Source organism: Limanda limanda, chromosome 20, assembly GCF_963576545.1.
Source record: "Limanda limanda chromosome 20, fLimLim1.1, whole genome shotgun sequence".
Classification (NCBI taxonomy): domain Eukaryota; kingdom Metazoa; phylum Chordata; class Actinopteri; order Pleuronectiformes; family Pleuronectidae; genus Limanda; species Limanda limanda.
The window spans coordinates 9,458,455-9,479,689 of record NC_083655.1 but is presented as its reverse complement, the minus strand read 5'-3'; the positions used below and the strand labels follow the sequence as shown (position 1 = coordinate 9,479,689).

At 45.9% G+C, this 21,235-nt stretch overlaps 2 protein-coding genes across 7 annotated transcripts in view; one reads left to right on the top strand and one right to left on the bottom strand.

Moving 5' to 3' along the window:
* The first annotated feature begins 10,817 nt into the window (after positions 1 to 10,817).
* pdss1 (prenyl (decaprenyl) diphosphate synthase, subunit 1) lies at positions 10,818 to 15,430 on the top strand. 2 transcript variants are annotated; one of them, XM_061094106.1, is made up of 11 exons: positions 10,818 to 10,976; positions 11,704 to 11,756; positions 11,860 to 11,992; positions 12,307 to 12,437; positions 12,613 to 12,754; positions 12,843 to 12,954; positions 13,073 to 13,182; positions 13,291 to 13,371; positions 13,623 to 13,736; positions 13,846 to 13,926; positions 14,045 to 15,430. In XM_061094106.1, exons 1-11 carry the CDS (start codon positions 10,818 to 10,820, stop codon positions 14,183 to 14,185), a joined length of 1,257 nt encoding a protein of 418 aa, XP_060950089.1. In that variant the 3' UTR covers positions 14,186 to 15,430. The 2 variants fall into 2 exon arrangements, with proteins under 2 accessions (XP_060950089.1, XP_060950087.1); XM_061094104.1 differs by having other exon boundaries at positions 13,073 to 13,371.
* A 45-nt stretch (positions 15,431 to 15,475) lies between these two features.
* abi1a (abl-interactor 1a) overlaps positions 15,476 to 21,235 on the bottom strand; it is a 39,695-nt gene continuing 33,935 nt past the window's right edge. For 2 of the 5 annotated variants that reach the window (XM_061094099.1, XM_061094101.1), the window contains 4 exons: positions 20,252 to 20,536; positions 18,944 to 19,030; positions 17,762 to 17,947; positions 15,476 to 17,062 (listed from right to left, as the gene is read on the bottom strand). In XM_061094099.1, coding sequence (XP_060950082.1) covers positions 16,887 to 17,062; positions 17,762 to 17,947; positions 18,944 to 19,030; positions 20,252 to 20,536 — 734 coding nt within the window. In that variant the 3' untranslated portion in view covers positions 15,476 to 16,886. The remainder of the gene's footprint in view (positions 17,063 to 17,761; positions 17,948 to 18,943; positions 19,031 to 20,251; positions 20,537 to 21,235) is intronic. The other 3 variants (XM_061094100.1, XM_061094103.1, XM_061094102.1) reach the window with 2 other exon arrangements.

Here is a 21,235-nt window from a genome sequence, read left to right as displayed (position 1 = left end):
ACACCACAACATGACACTACACTGACATAATGTGTGTGTGTGTGTGTGTGTGTGTGTGTGTGTGTGTGTGTGTGTGTGTGTGTGTGTGTGTGTGTGTGTGTGTGTGTGTGTGTGTGTGTGTGTGTGTGTGTGTGTGTGTGTGTGTGTGTGTGTGTGTGTGTGTGTGTGCCAAGTGACCTACAGCAGCCTCAAGACGTCTCCATCTGGTGCACGTCCTGCACAGAAAGGCACAAGGGGATATTTGTTGTGTGTCTGTTGTGCCACCGTGTGTACAAAACCGAGCAGCAGACTGCTGCAGAGTGTGAGTGTGTGTTGCAGAGCTGCCAACTTTTCAAAAAACCTTGGAGGGAGATTTTGTCGGGGGTGACCAAAATTTTGCCGCGCATGCAGCCACAAACGTTGGTGGCTCAAATATCAGGGAATTGGAATTAATTTGGCGTTTGTACCCATGTTGTGCATTCTGGTGGCTTGTTGGGCCCAAAGTCGTCGATAGGGGCGGCCGACTGGAGATGGACATCATTGGTTACATTCTGTGAAGCAAAGACATAGCTGAAGGTCCACCCCCAGGAAATTTTGGTTTAAGTAGATATAAGTAGATAGTAGTAGGATTTTTGGGTGGTATGCTAAATATGTGCAATACCTGAACTTATTCTGATTCATGTTCATCAGATCATGACTTGTAGGGCCTTCTAGACTTGAGCTGAACATTCAACCAGAAAACTACTGTTGTGCCTCAATGACTGTCTATGTACCACAATATAGGCCTTATAGCCTTATTACAGTTTTTCTCAATTGGTTTGGATCATTTCACGAAACAGAAATGACATTCTCAAAACTACACGTGCAAACCTCCAAACCACTGGGCACTTGTTCACAACAGATTGGAAGATCTCATTCCTTTAATCAAATTGCAATTGTATAAGCACAGCCTTGCACATGACAAGCACAATTTTTATATGATTTAGGACACCTTGCAAACGGTTAGGTACAATTGCCTTCAGTAAGCCAAATTACCAATTGAATATATCTTGCTGGTCTAAACTGAATGTTGCTTCTCAGTCAAGTGGTTGTTCTCTGCAGAACATGTTGGCATAATTTCATTGTTTACATCATCACCTGCACAATAGTTCACTCCACTGTCAAAATCTTTCAGGCACATAATACCATGAAAAACATCATGGTATATACTGTAATATGTATCTCTTGGATCATCGGCTTAATTTTCAGGTGCAACTAGAACTTTACTAATCAAGGGGGAGTTTCACACATCCGATCACCAATCACACAGTGAGTATAGTTAGCTGACAGGTGCTATCCAGGAGCATAAATGCTTCCATAAAATATCTAGAGCTTGACCAAGTTTAGTACAATTTATGAACATAGAAGCACCTGGCCAGGGAAACAACCAAGGGCAACTGCCTGCTCGAGGAAGAAGAGGAAGAGGAGCAAGGGTGCGTGGTGGTGGAGAAGGGGGAAGAGGCCGAGGAGGACAAAGACAACAATTTGTGCCAGATGAAATTCGGGCTACACTTGTGGACCATGTGGTCAACCATGGCCTCACAATGACAGAGGCAGGTCGTCGAGTTCAACCTAATGTGCGACGCTCTACAGTGTCCTCTATCATCCAAACATTCCGCAGGGAAAACAGGTATGTGGTCAGTCAACTATGGAATTATTGATGGTAGAGTTAACTGTAGTATTCAAATTTATTGAACTAAAGTCAAAGTAAACAACTAAATACAAATGGTAATAGTGTCTATTCCCACACATTTTTCATTGTGTGGGAGAATGTAAGCTTCCACCGTGGCCCGCTCATCAGGGCGTGGTTCACTGCCCATCCAAGAATGCTAATGGTGCTCTTATCACCTTACTCCCCATTCCTCAATCCTATAGAGGAGTTTTTATCTGGATGGAGGTGGAGGGTCTATGAGCATCGGGCTCAAAACCAGAGGTCCCTTCTCCAGGCAATGGATGCTGCTTGTGGTGATGTCACAGCAGAGCAGTGTCTGGGATGGTTCCAGCATGCACGCCGATTCTTCCCCCGTTGCACAGCAAGGGAGAACATCAGATGTGATGTTGATGAAAATCTGTGGCCAGACAGACATGAGCACGAGGAAGAGCAGGAGAGTGAGGATGAAAAACTAGTGAAACTGCAGCTTTACTTTAGTTTCTTACTCTATGTGTTGTTAGTGTAGGCTATACCTAATTTTAGTTTTGATGTGCTTATTGTCCCACAGTATATTGTGCTGTACACATTTTATGTTACTGTAACCACGATGTATGGCAATTACTGTAACAATTTCCATGGCTGTATGACTGCAATAAAGTATGTTATGTGAAACCTTGAATTAATCTTTTTTCTGTTTACACATAGTATTCTGGAAAGAAAACATCTACTGTAACCATTCAGTGTCAAAAGACTGAGCCAAGATTGAAATGTGCACATGAGGGATATTTCTATGGTCCACTGCCATACTGACAAAACACCTAAACATTTTGACCTGTAGTATTTAAACAATGCCAAAGGGACTTTTCATTTTGGGGGCACTGACTATTTGTATGAGAAAAGAATTTAGTTTTGACTGATAAATTGTCTGTTTTGGGAGAGATATGACCTTTTGCAGCTGTGCCATGGAGTTTTGCTGAACCATCTAGGTTATTTTGGCAAATGTATTTAAACCTTGGAGAATGTCCTTTTTCCCCCGAAAGATGAGCCACAGCAATCGAGAACGAACTTTTCATTTTGGGGGCACTGACTATTTATATGAGAAAATGATTTGGTTTTGAAGCTTGAGTTAACTGTTTTGGGTGAGATATGACCTTTTGAAGGTGATCCATGTAGTTGTGCTGAACCATATAGGCTGTTTTGCCAATTGCACTTAGTGCTCTGAGAATGTAATTTCTGTTTCATGAAATGAGCCAAACCAATTGAGAAAAACTGTAATAGACCAGTGTTTAAGATTTGACCAAGGTAGGTTGATTGACATTTTGATTACAATGGTATTCAACTAATTCTTAACTGAAACCTAACCTATATTGTTAATAATTGTATTCTTAAGAGCAGTTAATGATTTATGTTCAGCAAAAAATTACACAAGAGTAGTTAGGGAGAAATATTTTTCATTATTCAAAGCCTCCAACCACACGGTCCATCATCAAAAAAGTGCAACAAATAAAGTGCTTAAACAGTGACTTTGGTAAAAGTAAAAGTCACCCGCCAGAAAATTACTTTAGTAAAAGTCTTAAAGTAGCTCATATTAAATGTACTTAAGTATCAAAAGTATCTGGTGTTGAAATGTACTTAAGTATCAAAAGTAAAAGTACAAGTACCAAAATTAAAAGTGCAAAGTGCTTTTTATAGTAGGCCTATACAGACACAAAACAACCCAAAATGTTTTTCCTCAAGATGTACTTCAACTGACTGAAAAATTATAACAACAATGTGCATATAATGTATATAATGTATAATTTTACAAACTTTGAACCCTACTGTAGATGCTGAGGTTGAAATAGTAATGGACTAGCGCATCTGAACTTCTAGAGACAACAAAGAATCAACTATAAACAAGTGCCTCTTGTGTCTGCCCAAGAACACTAATAAACCACAGTATAACCACTAAAACATTCTGTAAATATCACTAAACATGGACCTTTCATCAGTAGCAGGAGTGATACACAATTCCCCTTATGATAACTCAGCAAATGGAAACAAGTTCTAGGTACACAAAATAAGATAGTTTCTCTTTTGTTAACAGCCTGCACAGTGCTAGTACAGAGAGGAACGTAAGTTATGACCATAACTATGGATCTATGAGACCGACCGATGACCGTCACCACGGTCTTAACACGAATGATGTCCTCATCTCCCTATCCTCGCGACCAAATATCAACAATGTCACGTGAGTGACCTTAAGGGGGCTGGGCTCACCGCCCATAAAGCTCCCCGGTGAGCGCGGCCGCCTCCTCCTTGTCTGAACGCCTCAGCCCGTTCTGAGTGACAAAAGAGGGTGACGGTCATCGGTCGGTCTCATAGATCCATAGTTATGGTCATAACTTACGATCTATTTCGACCTCCCTCAGACCGTCACCACGGTCTTAACACGGATGACTAGTATCATCAGGGTCGCGAAGAACGGAGGACTCTACCGCCTCACATCCTCGCCCAGCAGCTGAGAGCAGCATTGCGGAAGCCAATGGTGTGGGGGAAGCCACATTGACCCTGTAGAATCTAGAGAATGTGCAGGGAGCACTCCATGTTGCTGCTGCACATATTTCTGAAAGAGGGACCCCCTTTAAAGCAGCCCAGGAAGTGGCCATACTCCTGGTGGAATGAGCTACCAAGGAATCTGGGACTGGTATGTTCTGTCCAGAATAGGCCTCAGCGATAGTATTAACGATCCAATGGGACAAACACTGTTTAGACACAGGGTGGCCGACTTTTTTACCCCCAAAACAGACAAATAACTGAGAGTATGAGCCCCTCAGAGACTTTGTGCGTGCAATATAAGCCTTCAGTGCCCTTACTGGGCACAACATAGGCAGGTCGGCTTCCTCCTGTAGTAGAGCCGGATCAGGTTGAAAAGTGCTGATCTCGATCACCAGATTTACCGTCTGATGGTTTATGACCTTAGGCAAAAACGAGGGGTTTGGCCAGAGAGACACACCTGAGTCACCTGCCCTCCATCTTAGACAATCGTCACTTATAGATAGAGCATGCAATTCACTCACCCTTTTGGCAGAGCATATAGCCAGGAGGAAAGCTGTTTTGTAAGATAGAGACTTAAGGCTGGATTGCCCTATGGGTTCAAAGGGAGACTGCATCAGGGACCGTAATACCAAGGGGAGTTGCCATGATGGAGCCCTGGGAGCCCTGCTTGGTCGCAGGCGGTGTGCTCCTTTAATGAACTGAGACACTAGAGGGTGTCTACCAACTGTAACATCTCCTACTGTCTCATGGAAGAAAGAGATTGCGGCAGTGTATACCTTAATGGTGCTAGGTGCCCTGTTAGAGTCCAAAAGTGACTGAAGGAAACGGAGAATCAGCTCAATAGGACAAGCGGCTGGATTTTCCTGTCTGTTGCGACACCATGTAGAAAACACACTCCATTTATGGCCATAGTTAGCCCGAGTGGAGGGAGCCCGGGCATTGTCTATGGTCCTCAGGACAGCCTCATCTAACCTTTGAGAGAGGTACTGAGAAGGGGCCAAGCCCAAAGCTGCAGGATGTCTGATCTGGGGTGCCATATCTGAGCTTCTGCCTGTGAGAGGAGGTCTGCCCTGACTGGCAGGGCCCATGGTTGACCGTGAACCAGGCGAAGGAGCGTTGGGAACCAATGCCTCCCTGGCCACCTGGGGGCTATTAACAGCACCTCGTAGTGGCCCGAGGCAACCCGGTTGAGTACCTGGGGAATCAGAGGGAATGGAGGAAAAGCGTACAACAACCCTTCCGGCCATTCTTGAGATAGTGCATCTAGGCCTAGGGGACCTCCCTGGTTTTTCAGAGAGAACCACATCCTGCAGTGGGTTGTCTCTGCTGATGCGAATAGATCGGCCTGAGCCGTGCCAAACCGACTCCATAGGAGGGATACAACCTCTGGATGAAGTCTCCATTCTCCTGGGAGAGGACCAGTCCTGGACAAGAGGTCTGCTGCTCGATTTACAATCCCTGGGATAAAGATTGCTTTGAGTGAAGCCAGATGCTGAAAAGCCCAAAACAGAAGTTTCTGTGCCACCTGGAGGCAACGCAGGGACCTTGTGCCTCCCTGGTGATTTATATGATACACAGTTGAAGTGCTGTCTGTCCTTATCAAGACATGCCTGCCCTGGATGGAGGAAAGGAGAGCCTTCAGAGCAAGGTGAACCGCTCTCAACTCCAGAACATTGATGTGTTCGCCACCCCAATGGGGTATCCACGGGCCACGCACCATTCTGCCTTCCCAGACTGCTCCCCAACCTGTGAGGGAAGCATCTGTCGTCACCACTGTCCTCCTCGAGGGAATGTTCCCAAGGGGGACTCCTTGGAGCAAGAGCACCCGGTCTGCCCATGGGCGTAAGGCTTGGAGACATGTGCGTGTCACACGAAGTTTCACGTGTCTGTCCAGCTTCGGGTTGAGCTTGAAGGCATTCAGCCACCTCTGAATTGGCCTGGCCCTGAGGAGGCCCAGAGGAACAACAGCTGCTGCGGCTGAAATCATCCCCAGCATCCTCTGAAAGCTGATAAATTGTAGCTGCCTGCCGAGACGGAATCGTTTCCGGAAGGCTAGAATCTTCCTCACCCTCTGAGATGTGAGGGATGCAGACATTGTAAGGGAATTCAAGCAAAGTCCCAGAAAAATCACCTGCTGCCTTGGCTCGAGGTTGCTTTTCGTCACATTTACCTTGAAACCCAAGGACCGTACATGCGACAACACCCTCTGGGTATCCTCTACAACTTGGCCAAGAGATGGAGCACAAATCAGCCAGTCGTCCAGGTAGGGAAGGATTTTTACTCCTGACAACTGGAGAGGAGACAAGGCCGCCCCAACCACTCTGGTGAACACCCTTGGTGAGAGGGAAAGGCCAAATGGCAGGACCTTGAACTGATAGGCTTGCCCCTGGAATGCAAACCGAAGAAAAGGTCTGTGGTTTGGACAGATGGGCACATGGAAGTACGCGTCTTCCAGGTCTATCGAGGTGAACCACTCTCCTCTTTCGATAGATTCTAAGATCTGACCCGTGGTCAGCATCTTGAAAGGAAGTACCTTTATGAAGGCGTTTAATCGCCTTAGGTCCAAGATGGGACGTATTCCGCCATCTTTTTTCGGCACGAGGAAATACGTGGAGTAGAAGCCAGTGAGCTGTTCGTCTGGATCTACTTTCATAATTTCATCCTTCTGCAGAAGGGTTAAAATTTCCTGTGCCAGGATTTGAGCCTGGACTGGGTCCGTGACAATCGTCATGCGGATCCTGGAGTAAGGGGGGGGCCGCCGCCGAAACTGAATTCTGTACCCCTTTGATACTGTAGCAAGCACCCATGGGTCTGACACAGTTTCTTCCCAGCTGTCCAGGCATAGCTGAGAATGAAGTTCGGCGGGTGTCCCCCCACCCCTAGGCTGTACCGCCCCGAGGTCCTGGACCTCTGGGGGGGCGCCTCCTCTGGGGAGCACCTCTAGTCGAAAAACGGGGATAGAACCCACGTCGACTTTGTGAAGGCTGTTTGGAGTCACCAGAGGCTGTGAATCCTGTAGCCTGTCGCCTGTCATTCACCCATGGCTCCTTACGGGCCCAGGATGATGATCGGTGGGGAGGCTGGGAGCCCCTAAGTTTATACCTGGTAGTCGCAGCCCCTCTGAAAGTGCGCTGTACTGACTCTCTGGTACGCCGAGACTGTTCAGCCTTATCTAACACACCCTGGGAGTCAGGATGAAAAACATGTGCCGGCACGACTGGCATATTGGTCAGTTCTTTCCTGATATTCTCGGGAAGAGTTGTCTGTGCCAACCAGATCTGCCTCCGAGCTACCATGGCAGATGACATAGCTGCACCAATGTCCCTTGTTAACTGGGAATGAGTGACCAGGGCAGAGTCTATCAGGCTCATGGTGTCCTGGTCCTCTGGGTTGGCTGTTCTCCTAAGAGCTGCCAATAAAATGGCGAGTGCATTGCCCGAGCGGGCTGCTCGTGTGGCTGCATTATAAGTCCGAGACACCAGTCGGTCTGACTTATCACACTCTTTCAGGGGACAGCGTGGATTGGTGGTTACCCGCTCTGGACCCAGAGATGTTAAGGCTGCCATCTCCCGCTCAACTGGAGGCATATCCCCCATACCTGTTTCAGGAGCATACTGATTCTTAGTCAGTCTCCGGCAACCTGCATTGAACTGAGGTGCCCCACTTGGGATGTTCCATGCTTTCCTGAGCATGTGCAAATAGTCACCAGCCACAGGTACAGTAACTGATTGCTGGGTCTGAGTGATGCCGGCCCAAATCCCATCCATTGGAGCAGGAGCCTCAGTTGGAACATTGAGCCCCACAATTTTTGCCGCACTTGAAACCCTTGAGATGACGTCCATGGGTGAAGGCTCACTTTCACCCATGTTGCTGAGGTTGGACGCCCCCTCACATTGTGTGGATTTAGGCTGTTTTAGCCCAGCAGCACCCTCAGACTGCCCATCACTTTCAAAAAGGGAATTTTGAGCATAGAGAGAGAGAATGTCAGGGTGAACCACATTCTCCTCCTGATAGGAGGGTAACCTGTCCGGGGAGGAGTGCCCATGCCTCGATGCCCTAGCTGTTGTGGCCGGGTACTGGGCCTCAACTCTACCCAACCTGTCTGACAGACCACGTATGGCCGCTAGGATTTGCAGCTGAGTGTCATCATGCTGACCAGCTGGGTTCTGTGAAGGTTTTGGAGCCTGTGTCTCGCTTGAGTCCCGCCTGCGAACAGGGGTGTGCTCATGCCCACGTTTTCGGGGGGCTTTCCTTGAGGTGTGTCCCCTTTCATTTAGTTTGGCTGGTAGAGGCTGCAAGGCCCCAGCACAAACAGACTGCTCCACCCATCTGGCTCTTTTAACACGCTCCTCCACAGGCAGTTCCACTGCTGCCACACAGGGGTTCTCAATATCATCCATTAAATGTGCCATGCCCAAACAAGTCGGGCATTCACGGTGGCCATCTCGGGGATCCATGATACCCCGGCAATAATGGCACAAATGTGAGGACATTTCTGTGTTACTTTTGTGATTTAAGAATAAATATATAAACAATAGCGCCCAGCAGCTACGGATAGCTGGTAAAGGGGATCTTATAAACAGGCTAATCACAGCTGGCCAATATCACATAAAACTAAGGGGTGAAATAACTAATTCACCTGAAAATGCCCACTGTATGCCTGCAATGGCAGAAAACAAGGGGGGTGGGGGGGTGGAGAGAGAACAACATCCCAGCCACTGCGAACAGGGCTTTAAGGGAAACAAAATAGCACCTACAAAGGGTGATAACCAATAACCAACTGTATTTTATACAGGGAACACAGGCAAACAATCCCACCTGCTGCGCACAGAGGCGAAAAGGGGACACTACCTGGCCTCAAACACGGTTTATTTATTCATTTTTGAAAGGCAAATAAACGTGAAAAGGTTGGCTTTAACTCACCTCCACTCATTGTGCGCGAACGCACGAGGGGGAGTTGGAGAAACCCCACTCCCTGCGGACAGCGAGTTACGGGGTGCCTTTTTCAAGGGGGGTGGGGGGGTGGAGAGAGAACAACATCCCAGCCACTGCGAACAGGGCTTTAAGGGAAACAAAATAGCACCTACAAAGGGTGATAACCAATAACCAACTGTATTTTATACAGGGAACTCAGGCAAACAATCCCACCTGCTGCGCACAGAGGTGAAAAGGGGACACTACCTGGCCTCAAACACGGTTTATTTATTCATTTTTGAAAGGCAAATAAACGTGAAAAGGTTGGCTTTAACTCACCTCCACTCACTGTGCGCGAACGCACGAGGGGGAGTTGGAGAAACCCCACTCCCTGCGGACAGCGAGTTACGGGGTGAGGAGGGGGGGGCACCCCCGATCCAAATCAGTTTTAAGGGATAGATTATTTATTGATTAAGCTTCCCAACTTTTCTACTCACTCCTGTAAGAGAACCAACTCTGTATGGACACAAACAGCACGAGATAAACAATACTTACCCAAAGCTGTGAACATGAGTAGTTAGTACCAGGTGCAGCTAATTAAGCTGCCTGAAACAAAGAGCAGAGCTTAACACATGCAGTGTAGCCCTCTGCCTCACTTTTAGAGAAGGGGAAAACCACAAACAATCCTCAGGGACACAAGGCGCCTGCACAAAAGTGTCGGATTGATAAAAGTGGAGTCCCAAAATATCTTACTTACCTGTCGGTCTCGGATGAGGCGAGTGAAGAAAAGAGGAGGCGGCCGCGCTCACCGGGGAGCTTTATGGGCGGTGAGCCCAGCCCCCTTAAGGTCACTCACGTGACATTGTTGATATTTGGTCTCGAGGATAGGGAGATGAGGACATCATTCGTGTTAAGACCGTGGTGACGGTCTGAGGGAGGTCGAAATAGATACAAATCACTGGACACAGTCTCGTTTTGCTGCCAAATTTCAGACAGAAAAATAATAAATTGATTAAGTCCGTACGATTAAACTGGACTCTAGAGGAAGTAAAACTGTAACATAGTTTCTGAAGATGAACCTGCGAAGGGATCATCACCGGTACAACCTGCTCTACCCCGGTCGGCCAAGGCAGCCTGCCCACGGCGAAAGCGTGAGAGTTGGCAGCTCTGAGGTACTCAGGAAAAGTACAAACACCTACAATATTACTCAAGTACTTTAGTAAACAAACGTATCTAATGTGAAAAGATTAACAGGTTAAATATGCTTAGTTTTCATTATCCTAACTTCACTTAAAATGCAAACTTAACTAAAACACAAAGCAGTAAAGTATTTTCTGAGTAAATAAAGTAGTTTTGTATAATTGTCCCAATAAATAAAAGTTAGCTAGAAGTTATCTTAAATGTTGGCTAACAAGCTAATAGCCTGATCCCAAACCCGACCAACTGAACGTGTTCTGGATGAAACAACCATTTCTTTAATCTACTGCCGGGTTTCTGTTTTCAGATAAATCATCTTAAAGGGAAATAAATCATGTTTTTCTGCCACTTTAACCCCTCTGTTGCTCCTTGTTTGCTAACGAGGCTAACGCTACTTCCGCGTTACCCCCGCGTCATCCACCGGCGCCCGGCTCACAGCTTCCGGTTCCGCTCGTCGGTGTCATCCGAGGTGGACGCGTGTGCTGCGGCAGCGGGTGTCATGGCGGGTCCCTGGTGGAGCCGCTGTCGGAGCTGGAGCTCAAACTGTACGAGGGCGGCTGTGTTCGAATCCCTGCGGGGTTTGAGTGGCCGGTCCGGGGCTGTGACCGAGGCTCTGACCCCGGGCCGGGCGTCCTGGAGCTCCAGGCCCCGAAGCGAGGTGAGTGTAGCCGGCCGGGCAGGAGGGCACCGGGGCGGGGAGGGAGTGCTGTCAAATCCGGGAAGGTCATATATGCAACCGAGGCTCCAGCTGGTCCCAATGGATGATGCTTTATTCCCACTCTGTCCCAGTGACTGTTCACATCCACTGGTCTGATCCCAGCTGAGGGGTTTCTCTTCTGTTTCCTGTGTTTTGATACATTTCCTGAAACGATCCGTGGACTTGTTGCAGGATGAGAACATCTGACACCTGTCACTCAGAGATCTGACCTCCAGTCAGCTGATCAGCTCATTCTCACCAGGGTCTGAGAGAGTTTTTTTATTTAATTTACGTGTTTGTTATACAACCTTTATCCATTCATTCATGTGATGCTCCGGACTCCTCCAACAAAACACTGACTTTTAGACTGCTCTAAAAACTACTACTGAAGTAGTGGATATTCATCAGGGAAGAAAACATGTAAGACTTAGTTATCTATCCAATGACGGATAGATATTAATGTTTGTGTGTGCATATACTAATAATAATGGTAATATGATAACAGTATAAAACTGAATTTGCCAATTAAGGGTCTCAGATACTGTTTAAATCATCATAAAATACTCTGTGCAAGTTATTGTTTCAAAAATCGATGAAATTATCTCAGTTAGAATTGTTTTGTTAACAAGTTAACATTCCTGAATTTAGTTCCTGAATTTATTCTGTCTATTTGCATTTTGACTTTCAGGCACAGCCGTCGACAAACCTGAAAATATTCAACTTTACCTCATCTCTAAACAGGTCAGTCCTGATGAGTCACAACCAAAAGCTTTGTTTCTCACCTTCTACTTCCCGATCTGTATGACTCAGTGTATTTGAATGTTTTCTGTATCTCTCTCTCCAGACTCAAGCCCCGGTTGCTGTGTCCCACGCTGCAGCCGTGCTGCTGCAGGACGATTCACAGCGACGCTAAGGTCCAGGACCCGTTCACGTTAGCCCAGAAAGACCTGACAAGTTTATACGATGATATCAAAAAGGTTTGTTTCTGATAAAATGTTTCAAATACACCAACAAAGTTTCTATAAGTGTTTTTAACAGTCAATAAAATGTGGATATTTATGGGAAATGTCTTTAATATTTAGGTTTTTGCATAAGAATCTTGAACCATGTGTTAATCTAAAACTTTCTTACTTTGAATTTGTTATTGTTAAGCTAAAAGCAGTCAATCAAATTTGCACTTGTCATACATACAGATATTGGAGACGCTGGTTAAAAATGACCTGGAGACATTCTGCTGTCACATGGTGTTTGACAGATGTTTATGAGACATCTTTACGACTTCTCTTCACAGGAGCTGTTTGTGTCTAAAGAAGAGCTGAAGTTTCTCTGTGATTATTACTTTGATGGAAAAGGAAAAGCGATCCGACCGATGATTGTCGTCCTGATGGCGCGAGCTCTCAACATCCACAGCAACCGAGCAGGGTGAGACTTTATTATCATAACAATATGTTTTTACTGACACAGCTCGCCCACAACTGACCTTCGATAGAGTGAAGCTGCACCACGCCTTATGAAAGGATCATTTCAATTGTTTTATGTGAATCATCCAGGGTTTTATTTGGTCTCAGTTCCTGGACTCTGTCTTTGTCCCCTGCAGAGACCTGCTCCCGGGGCAGAGGGCCATCGCCATGATCTCAGAGATGATTCACACCGCCAGTCTGGTGCACGACGACGTCATCGACGGCTCAGATAAGCGTCGTGGAAAGGGAACGATCCATGAAGTGTGGGGTGAAAGAAAGGTAACTGAAGCCAAATAAAATCCAGCTCAAAGAAACAGTCCTTTTTATTTTAAGATGTGTATTAAAATGTCTGTCTCCTCTCGTCCAGGCGATCTTGGCTGGAGATTTCATTCTCTCAGCCGCCTCCTTGGCCTTGGCTCGTATTGGTAACATCACTGTGGTTAAGGTTCTGTCGCAAGTCATAGAAGACCTGGTCAGAGGTAAAGTAAAGAACTCAAATTCTCATCAATTACTGGATGATTTAACAATTCCTGTATTAACCCCTTTATGAACATTAAGAGCTCATTAATATCAAGTATGTTGTCGTCCTGCTCCCAGGTGAGTTCATGCAGCTGGGCTCCAAAGAGAACGAGAACGAGCGATTCAAGCACTACCTCGAGAAAACCTTCAAGAAGACGGCGAGTCTCATTGCAAACAGTTGTAAAGCAGTATGTACGTTCTGTCTCCACACAAATACAAGAGAGATGGACAGAAGCCTCAGTTTCTGCATGAAAGTATCTTTGTTGACTGCCTGTCCTCCTTTGTTTTTCTTCAAGGTTTCCATTCTGGTAAACCCTGATCCTGATGTTCATGAAATCGCCTTCCAGTTCGGGAAGAATGTCGGCATCGCATTCCAGGTACGTTCTTGTTCTGTCAGGCTCCTTATCTGCTAATCACATCAGCTTTATATAAACTATTTATTCAGTAATAGTAAACAACAGTTTCAAGGAGAATATTCTCAGGAAGAAAAAACAAAACTATATATGTTAAATAACCTTTTTAAGGACATATAACATATATTTTTATTGTGCTTATGATACAACCAGTGTGTTGACTCAAATTAAATGTCAGAGGTGCAGAGTTGTGAGTTTTGTGTGTCTGTCGGCAGCTCGTGGACGACGTGTTGGACTTCACATCAGGAGCCAGTCAGCTGGGGAAACCATCAGCTGCAGATCTCAAACTGGGTTTAGCCACTGGACCAGTTCTGTTTGCCTGTCAGCAGGTCAGACCAACATTCATCATTTGAACTGGTTTCCTTGAACCTGAACAAAATCATGTAACCTGCATCATGTGTGAGCGTCTTTACCAACAGTGTATGTTCCTTTTTTTAGTTTCCTGAGCTTCATGCAATGATCATGAGACGGTTCAGCTCTGATGGAGATGTAGATCGAGCCTGGAAATACGTCCTTCAGGTAAAGAGTATAAACAAATCTAATGAATAATTCCCTGGGAAATTGTTAAAAATGCTCCGTAAACTTAAAAAGATAAAAACAACACGACCGCCCCATCTTCTTCCTCGCCTTTTATTAGAGTGATGGCGTGGAACAGACCAGCTTCCTGGCCCGGCACTACGGTCAAGAAGCCATCCGACACGTCCGTATGCTGCGGCCGTCCCCAGAGAGAGACGCCCTCATCAGGCTCACTGAGATGGTGCTCACCAGAGACAAATGAGCCCCCTGTGCCCGGGGCTTCACTTCAGGCAGCTACCTGTGGAAAGGCAAACTCCCCCCGGGCCCGTGTGTCTGCACAGGGCGGGACGAAGATGGCGAGAGAGAGAGAAGCGATGGACGTTGGGTTCAGATCAACCCCTGCTGCTGGTTTTATTGCCAAATGAGTATGGCAGCGAGCTCATTTGTGTCCGAGCACCTAATCAGAATCATGAGAACAGCACTCGGGGGTCTAGTCTGAACGGACTCCTGTCGTTTCATGACTCGACATAAACTCTTAAAATATACACACGAGGCTGAGTCACCTCGTAAAGCTTTGACATATATACACACATCCTTAAGATTTCAGGTCCTACATGAAATCAAACAGATGGTTTTGAGATTAATCTGAAAGCAACACTATGTAACGTTGACTGAACAACAGCGCCCCCTGCAGCCACACATCATTAATTATGTCTAGAGAAATCACGCTCAGTCCCACTTCCTGAATGGTGCATATTACCCATGATCCCCGGCTTTCTGAACCAAAGAGCTGTGGCTAATTCACAAAACCGTGTTCACAATTCTTCATATTTAAAAATGCGATGGGAATGGATTCAATCATCATTCACTCTGGGGTCAAATGAGTCTGCAGAGTTTTAATGGGCCCTGACGTTATGTGATGGAAACCCGGGTGTTTTTAACTGATCTCCAGTTTAGCTTTACTCTTCGACTTGTTGGACCTGAGGATTGAAGCTATGACTTCAGTTTTTCTCACAGGAGATCAAACCCACTCACCGAAGTTTCATAGAACAAACGTTCAGGGAATGAAAGAGGAAACATTCTCCATATTCACAGTCACTGAAACATCAAACTCATTCTGAAGCTGCTGTTTTAGGGTAAAAATAGTTTCATAGTGTTGCTTTAAATCACGGATGCCACCACATCACAGTACTGTACCTGCAGCTGCCTCACACGCCTCGGTGATCAGTCGGTTAAACACTCGTCCTGAGATGTGGAGCAGCTGCATTTTTCTGTTTAATTCCAAATAAGATGCATAATAATCATCGGTGTGTTCGTCCGGATCCGTGTTTGAATTTCTGAGATCCGTCCGCACCACCACCAAGGCCACAACGGTCACATCTCTGTTTCTCTGACTTGTATAATGGTCTGAGGAAACTTCTGTAAAGCAAAGTGCCGTTTTACAACCCGGGCCTTAACATCTGCAACGACTGTGCTCAATAAATCCAACAGTTTGTTTTTTATTTAATCTGCTTTGTGCCGTCTTCATTTCCTCAGTGACCACACGTGCATGTTGTACATAGAATTGTTTATTATAAAAGACTGTACATTAATTTTTCAATCATTTCATATGTACAAATGAAGGGCAGACAGAGATAGATTTCAATGTTTCTACCCATGAAATCGAGCTGGAACACTTTAATAATTGGAAATAACACAAATGGGTAAAACATGAAAGGCTTCAGCTGTTAAGATGTTAGACGAGCGTTGGAGGGGCAAACAGGAAAGAGAATGATGTCATCAAGATGATTCGGAGACCTGAGTGAAACCTAATGCTGATTGGCTGATTTGACTAAAGAGATAAATGCGTAGACCTGTGGCGCCCGGAGGATTTGACACGGCCCTGGAACCCAGAGCCGGTCGTGAGAAGACGGAGGAGGTATTAGAGTTGTTTACTGGTCGACTACATCACGTCTGAATTGTCACATGGCAGTGTTAGGCTCGACAACCTCACCCCTTCCTTTCCCCCCCCACGGTCTTATCAGAGCCGGCGCCTCTTGTTGCCAGACACCAGACGATCCCACACACTTGTTGTGATTAGTTTTTAATGCATGACAGTGATGTGACATAAAGAAACTGTGGAATGTGATTTCTTGATTTGATCTAAATGAGCAAATTTCACTTTAAGCTTCGAATGCAAACAAGCGTTTTTTTTAAGTGGTGAGACTCGACCTGAAATTCACGTCAGGGTCTAAAAAGTTCAGTGACAACAACAGTGGAATAAAAAAAACTAAAAAAAAGGTGAATACACAATATAATGGAAGCATAATGGCAATAAACTCAAGGTTACATTATATCTCTTTAAACTGAGCATGCTTTAACGCCAAGAGGAGTAATTTATCTTTTTCTTTACATTATTTAAATTTGTAAATTATCGACACGCCGCCTGCGTTTCGCTTCCCGTACAAATGGGCCCTGGGGCTCGGCGGCGAGAAAACTCATCATATAGTCGACATTCACTGAACCTACATCACAGGAAGTGGCTGCAGCTCACGTTATATACAACCAACACTTCAACTGAGGGTGCGTACATGACATTAACATTTGATTTGCTCCGTTAAAAAACCTCAAACACAGAATGGTTGTCCAGGCAGCGTGTACATCCTTCAGCTTGGTCTGTGTTAGTTCAGCCTGCGAGAGCACGTGCAGTCCAAACCTTTTTCCTTTTCAATTTTTTTTACATATTCCGTGAAAGTCCCCTACCCGCCCATATAACACCAAAATAAACTAAATAGATATTACTTTAAATTTTATTTGCAATCATTCAGGGAAAGAACATTCTGTCATATCAAAAAAGGGGGGGGGCAGGGAATCATACAGTTACGTCTAAGCGTCTCAGGAGTCGGGGGGGATTGCTGCTGTCTGTCTCTCGGTGGATTATGATATGACTGAATAAATAGACTGAACTGTCGCTGCCGGGGGGGTCAGTCGGCGTAGTGCATGATGGACTCCACGTAGTTGCCGGGGAACAGGCCGGTGACGCCGTTGCTGACGCCCTCGTACCAGCCGTCGTCGTTCTTCTTGATGACGTAGATGATGGAGCCCTCCATGAAGCTCAGCTCGTCGCCCTTGTCCTGGCAGTAGTCGTAGATGGCAACGACTGAAAAGAGAAAAGGGGATTTTGTTGAGAAACCAATGAAAGAGAATACGTTTGTCCTCCATATTTACCTCCTCCAGGGAGGATAAGTTTTGGATCGTGATGGAAACAATCAGACCCATTAAAGGGACTCTTACCTTTGTTGCATTTTTACACTTTTTTTGGATAAGGTTAAATTGTTATTAATAAGGTAATGACACTCTAAAATGCAAGACAGACCCACCAGGAGTAAAAACAAACAATTATTTCACTCTCATAATATTTAGTGAAAACTTCAACCAATAAAATTCTTCGGACCGAAGGACCTTATTGGCCGACAGACCTGTCTGTTTGCTGCATGGACATGCAGGTTTTCCGTCTGCTTCTTGTGGCGCATTCGGGCCCGCGTCATCATATGTGAATGTAAATGTATATAACTTACCGGTGCTTCTGAATCCGAATCCATTGCTTTGGTAAACAAAAACTCACGTGCGTGCGCGGAGGCAGTAGGTCGTAAGTCTGCTTGTAAATAAAGTTTCTTCAAAAAAACACCGCGGATGGGAACGAGGGGGTGGGGCATTGGAGGAAGGCGGGATGATTTGAATGTGCTGTAATTCTCAAATGCAACAAAGGTAAGAGTCCCTTTAAGACCACTGGTAGTTATGAGTGTGTGTGTGAACTGGTGGATTTAAATGTGGCATCATGAGGGGAGGAGGAACCAACCTTTCTCGACGTAGTTCTTGGGGGCCCACTGCGGGTCTCCTTCAGCGTAGGGGTCGTTGTAGTGCACCACAGCCGCGTCCTCCTCCTCGTAGTCCACCGGCGGAGGCGGCGGCGGGGGAGGGGAGTCGTCGAACATGGGCAGGTCATCCGGAGGCGGAGGTGGAGGAGGAGTAGGAGTATCTGCAACTGGTTGGACAGACACGGAGAAAGTGAGCTGACGGAGGAGTTTCCTGTCTGAGGCCTGCGATGGAGCGGGCGGCGGCTGAAACATGCAGGATTAATAAAACATGCAGTTTTATATTGAGATTAAATTGGTCGAGCAGGAAGCATCACTGTTAGGACGTCCATCACATGATGAAATGATGATTGTGATTTCCTGGTTGTGGCTCTGAATCTGAACCACTAACACGTCATTCATCTGACATGCACAGTCATGCTATGTAGTGTTTTAGGAAGAAGCTGTAAAAAGTTAACATAACTTGCTATACTTTACACTTTGATGTATAATTTAGTTTTCTCTAAAACCATAAATCCTTAAACCTCATCCGTTAATAAACGTCCACCCCTGACATCCTGAATTGCTGATTTGAAACATGATTGCAGTTCGTGGTTCGAACCAGCAGGGGGAGCTAAAGAGTCCAGTCATCTCAGGCCCTGCCCTGCAGTGACCTTTGTTTTTTTGTGTTTGTTGTCACTGTTGCAGAATTCTGCAGAAATTACTAAACAGATTACAAGGAAACAAACTCATAAAAAATTGGTATCAATCCAGATCAGGGGGCGGAGCCAAGAATGTTCTGTTCACTTTCTGTCACATCGTGAGACTTCAGACCTTTTCCTTGATTTTATGGAAACTTGGTGCTGATCCACGTACAAATCCAAACCTACTGAATTTAATGTGGTTTCATCAGGGGACAGTTGGGCCTTGGTGGAAGAATGAGCTCTAGATTATAAGACATAAACTAGATCACCTAAATATCAATCAAAATGTATTTTTAAAAAGGTCACATTCTATCTCTCCTAAGAAACAAAACTGTCACAGCAGCATAGTCTGCTGCTGAGGTCGGTCGTCATTGATCTGAACAGACAAGAGGGGAAAGGATGGACAGACACAATGCATGCTGGGTGATGGGAATCGCTGGCGCAGATAAAAAGGAAAGTACGACTCAGTTCCTCTTCACTTACTGCTCTCCTGCATCCTGGCCACAAAGCCAGTCAGAGGTATCTGTGGAGTCAGCTGGGGCATGGGGGGAGGAGGAGGAGCGATAGACACTGAAAGCCGGCGAAAGAAGAGGAGACAGAGAAAGAAAGGATAAAAAAAACATATAGAGAGAGAGAGAGAGAGAGAGAGAGAGAGAGAGAGAGAGAGAGAGAGAGAGAAAGCCCGTCAGTCACCAAGAACGTTAAAGGTGAACCCCACCGATCCCAAGCAAACACAGAGACTAGAGAAACCCACAGAGGGAACGAGAGCTGGCACCAACAAAAAGAACGAGACTAAAACAGAACCAGTGACTGAAATAATGACATGAATCCAACCACATGTCTGCAGAAGGTCTGAAATGTGTGATGTCGTCTCTGATGAGCTTTCACACCGGATCTGAGATCACCGAGTTCAGAGGATCAACCGCGGATTAACTTTCTGTCACCGTGGCTTTTAGATCAGCAGCCAGAAGGGGGCGCTGTTAGCCTGAAATGTGCCAGACGAGGCTGCTCAACTCCCATTGTTTTTACTTTGAATTGTTACTTTACATTTTTATAGACTTTTCCCCAGAACTAATTAAAACCAATGCCACATATTAGATATTCGTTCTGTTGCCATATTCAAAAAGCTGAGGATTTACTGTGCGATCTGTAACTGACCCACATCTGGAGCAGGAGGAATTCAAGGTGCAACTGCAAACACACAATGAACTGACAATTATCTGAACGCGATGGTCCACATCTGGACGTTGTCTGCTTCGCACTGTGATCTGATCTCAACCAGGTGCAAATGTGATTTATACAGCGAGACCAGATTCTTGAAGATGATAAAAAATCCTCCTGTAGGTTTAAAGGTCATTTAACTCAAGAATCTTTCAGTCTTCTCCTCATTTACATTTCTTTGTCATAAGGGTTTGATAACGACATCTTAGGAATAATCGCCTCATTCTTTCAAAACTGTTTTACTCCCTAATATTGTATTTTAAGTGAAACTTCATCTACATGAGGCCAAATGCTGACTGTTGCTTGTGAGCAGACATCGATTGTCTGCATCTTATCTTCTGTGGAACTCGAGGACGACGTGTTCTGCATGAATACTGAAGACGTCCCTCGGTTAGAGAGAAAAGGCTTTGACCTGCACTTTCAGACTGAAAGTGAAACGTCAATAATTCAAGCTTGACCTTGAGAAAACTTGCTCCCTGGCTACAGACGTTATCTGTCCTTGGTTTGTGACATTGTATAATTTGGAAGACCGTGTGAATCAGGCTGGGACTGGAGACAGAAGGGCCTTACTTGAGTTCTGGCCGTAGCCAGGAGTGCCTCCGTTTATATGAGGCTGCTGCTGTTGCTGCTGTTGCTGCTGCTGCTGCTGCTGCTGTAGTTGTAGTTGCTGCTGCTGTAGTTGCTGCTGCTGCTGCAAGGAGAACTGGGAAGTGACCGACGGCGCCCGGCGGTAGGTGCCCGTGGCCGAAACCATAGAGACAGAGGAGTTGGAGGGGTTGTGCCGCGAGATCTGCCGCGAGATGGTTCCAAACTGGGACATGGGAGCGGGTCCCAGACCAGGCCCAGGGGCCACCACTACAAACACCCAAGGAAGAAAGAGAGGAAGAACCGAGGAGGGGAAGGGGGGGTTAGACAGAGGAGACGGAAAGGGGGGAAGAGAGGGGATGAGAAAACAAAAAGCACCAGAAACATGAATCATCAACAGCTAAAAGATAACAAGAGCTTTTAAACACTGATTAGAGAAAACCACACCTTCGGAGCAGACACAATCGATAACGAATCAGAGGAAGCAGCACAGATTGTTAATTGGTGAAAGTGTTCCACAGAAATGTCATGAGGGGTAAAATGGAAAACACAGATTCCCGAGAGGTTACAAGAGTAAATCCTGCACTTTGAGGTTCTTCAGAGATGTAGCAGAGGAGGGGAGGAAGCAGGAAAGAGATCAGAGCAGCAGCAGAACAAACTAATCCTCCAGGTTTCAGCAGAGGGACTTTCAACACTCTTTTCATAGACACGATTAAAAACGTAAACTCGAGCAGGGAGAGTTCAACAAACAACAGAAGATCATGAAAGGCAGCGTGAGGGACAGAAGGGGTTAAACTCGGGGTCTGCTCGGGTATTTCCTGTTCGTATTTCTAGATATCGCACAGCGTCTCGGGGGAGGCCCTGCTCTCAGATAGGGATGGGTGGGACCGGAGGAAGTGAAGATTCGGCCGAGGTAACTACAGCTGTTAGCGTGAATTGATTTCCTGTGGAAGAATCTGCAGAGTTTCA

What these genes read in the sequence shown, in the direction of transcription:
- pdss1 (XM_061094104.1), top strand. Translation starts at nt 10,818, where the DNA reads ATGGCGGGTCCCTGGTGGAGCCGCTGTCGGAGCTGGAGCTCAAACTGT. An exon ending in AAGTGTGGGGTGAAAGAAAG is followed by an intron (nt 12,755 to 12,842) that starts GTAACTGAAGCC and finishes CCTCTCGTCCAG; the next exon opens with GCGATCTTGGCTGGAGATTT. An exon ending in ATGTCGGCATCGCATTCCAG is followed by an intron (nt 13,372 to 13,622) that starts GTACGTTCTTGT and finishes GTCTGTCGGCAG; the next exon opens with CTCGTGGACGACGTGTTGGA.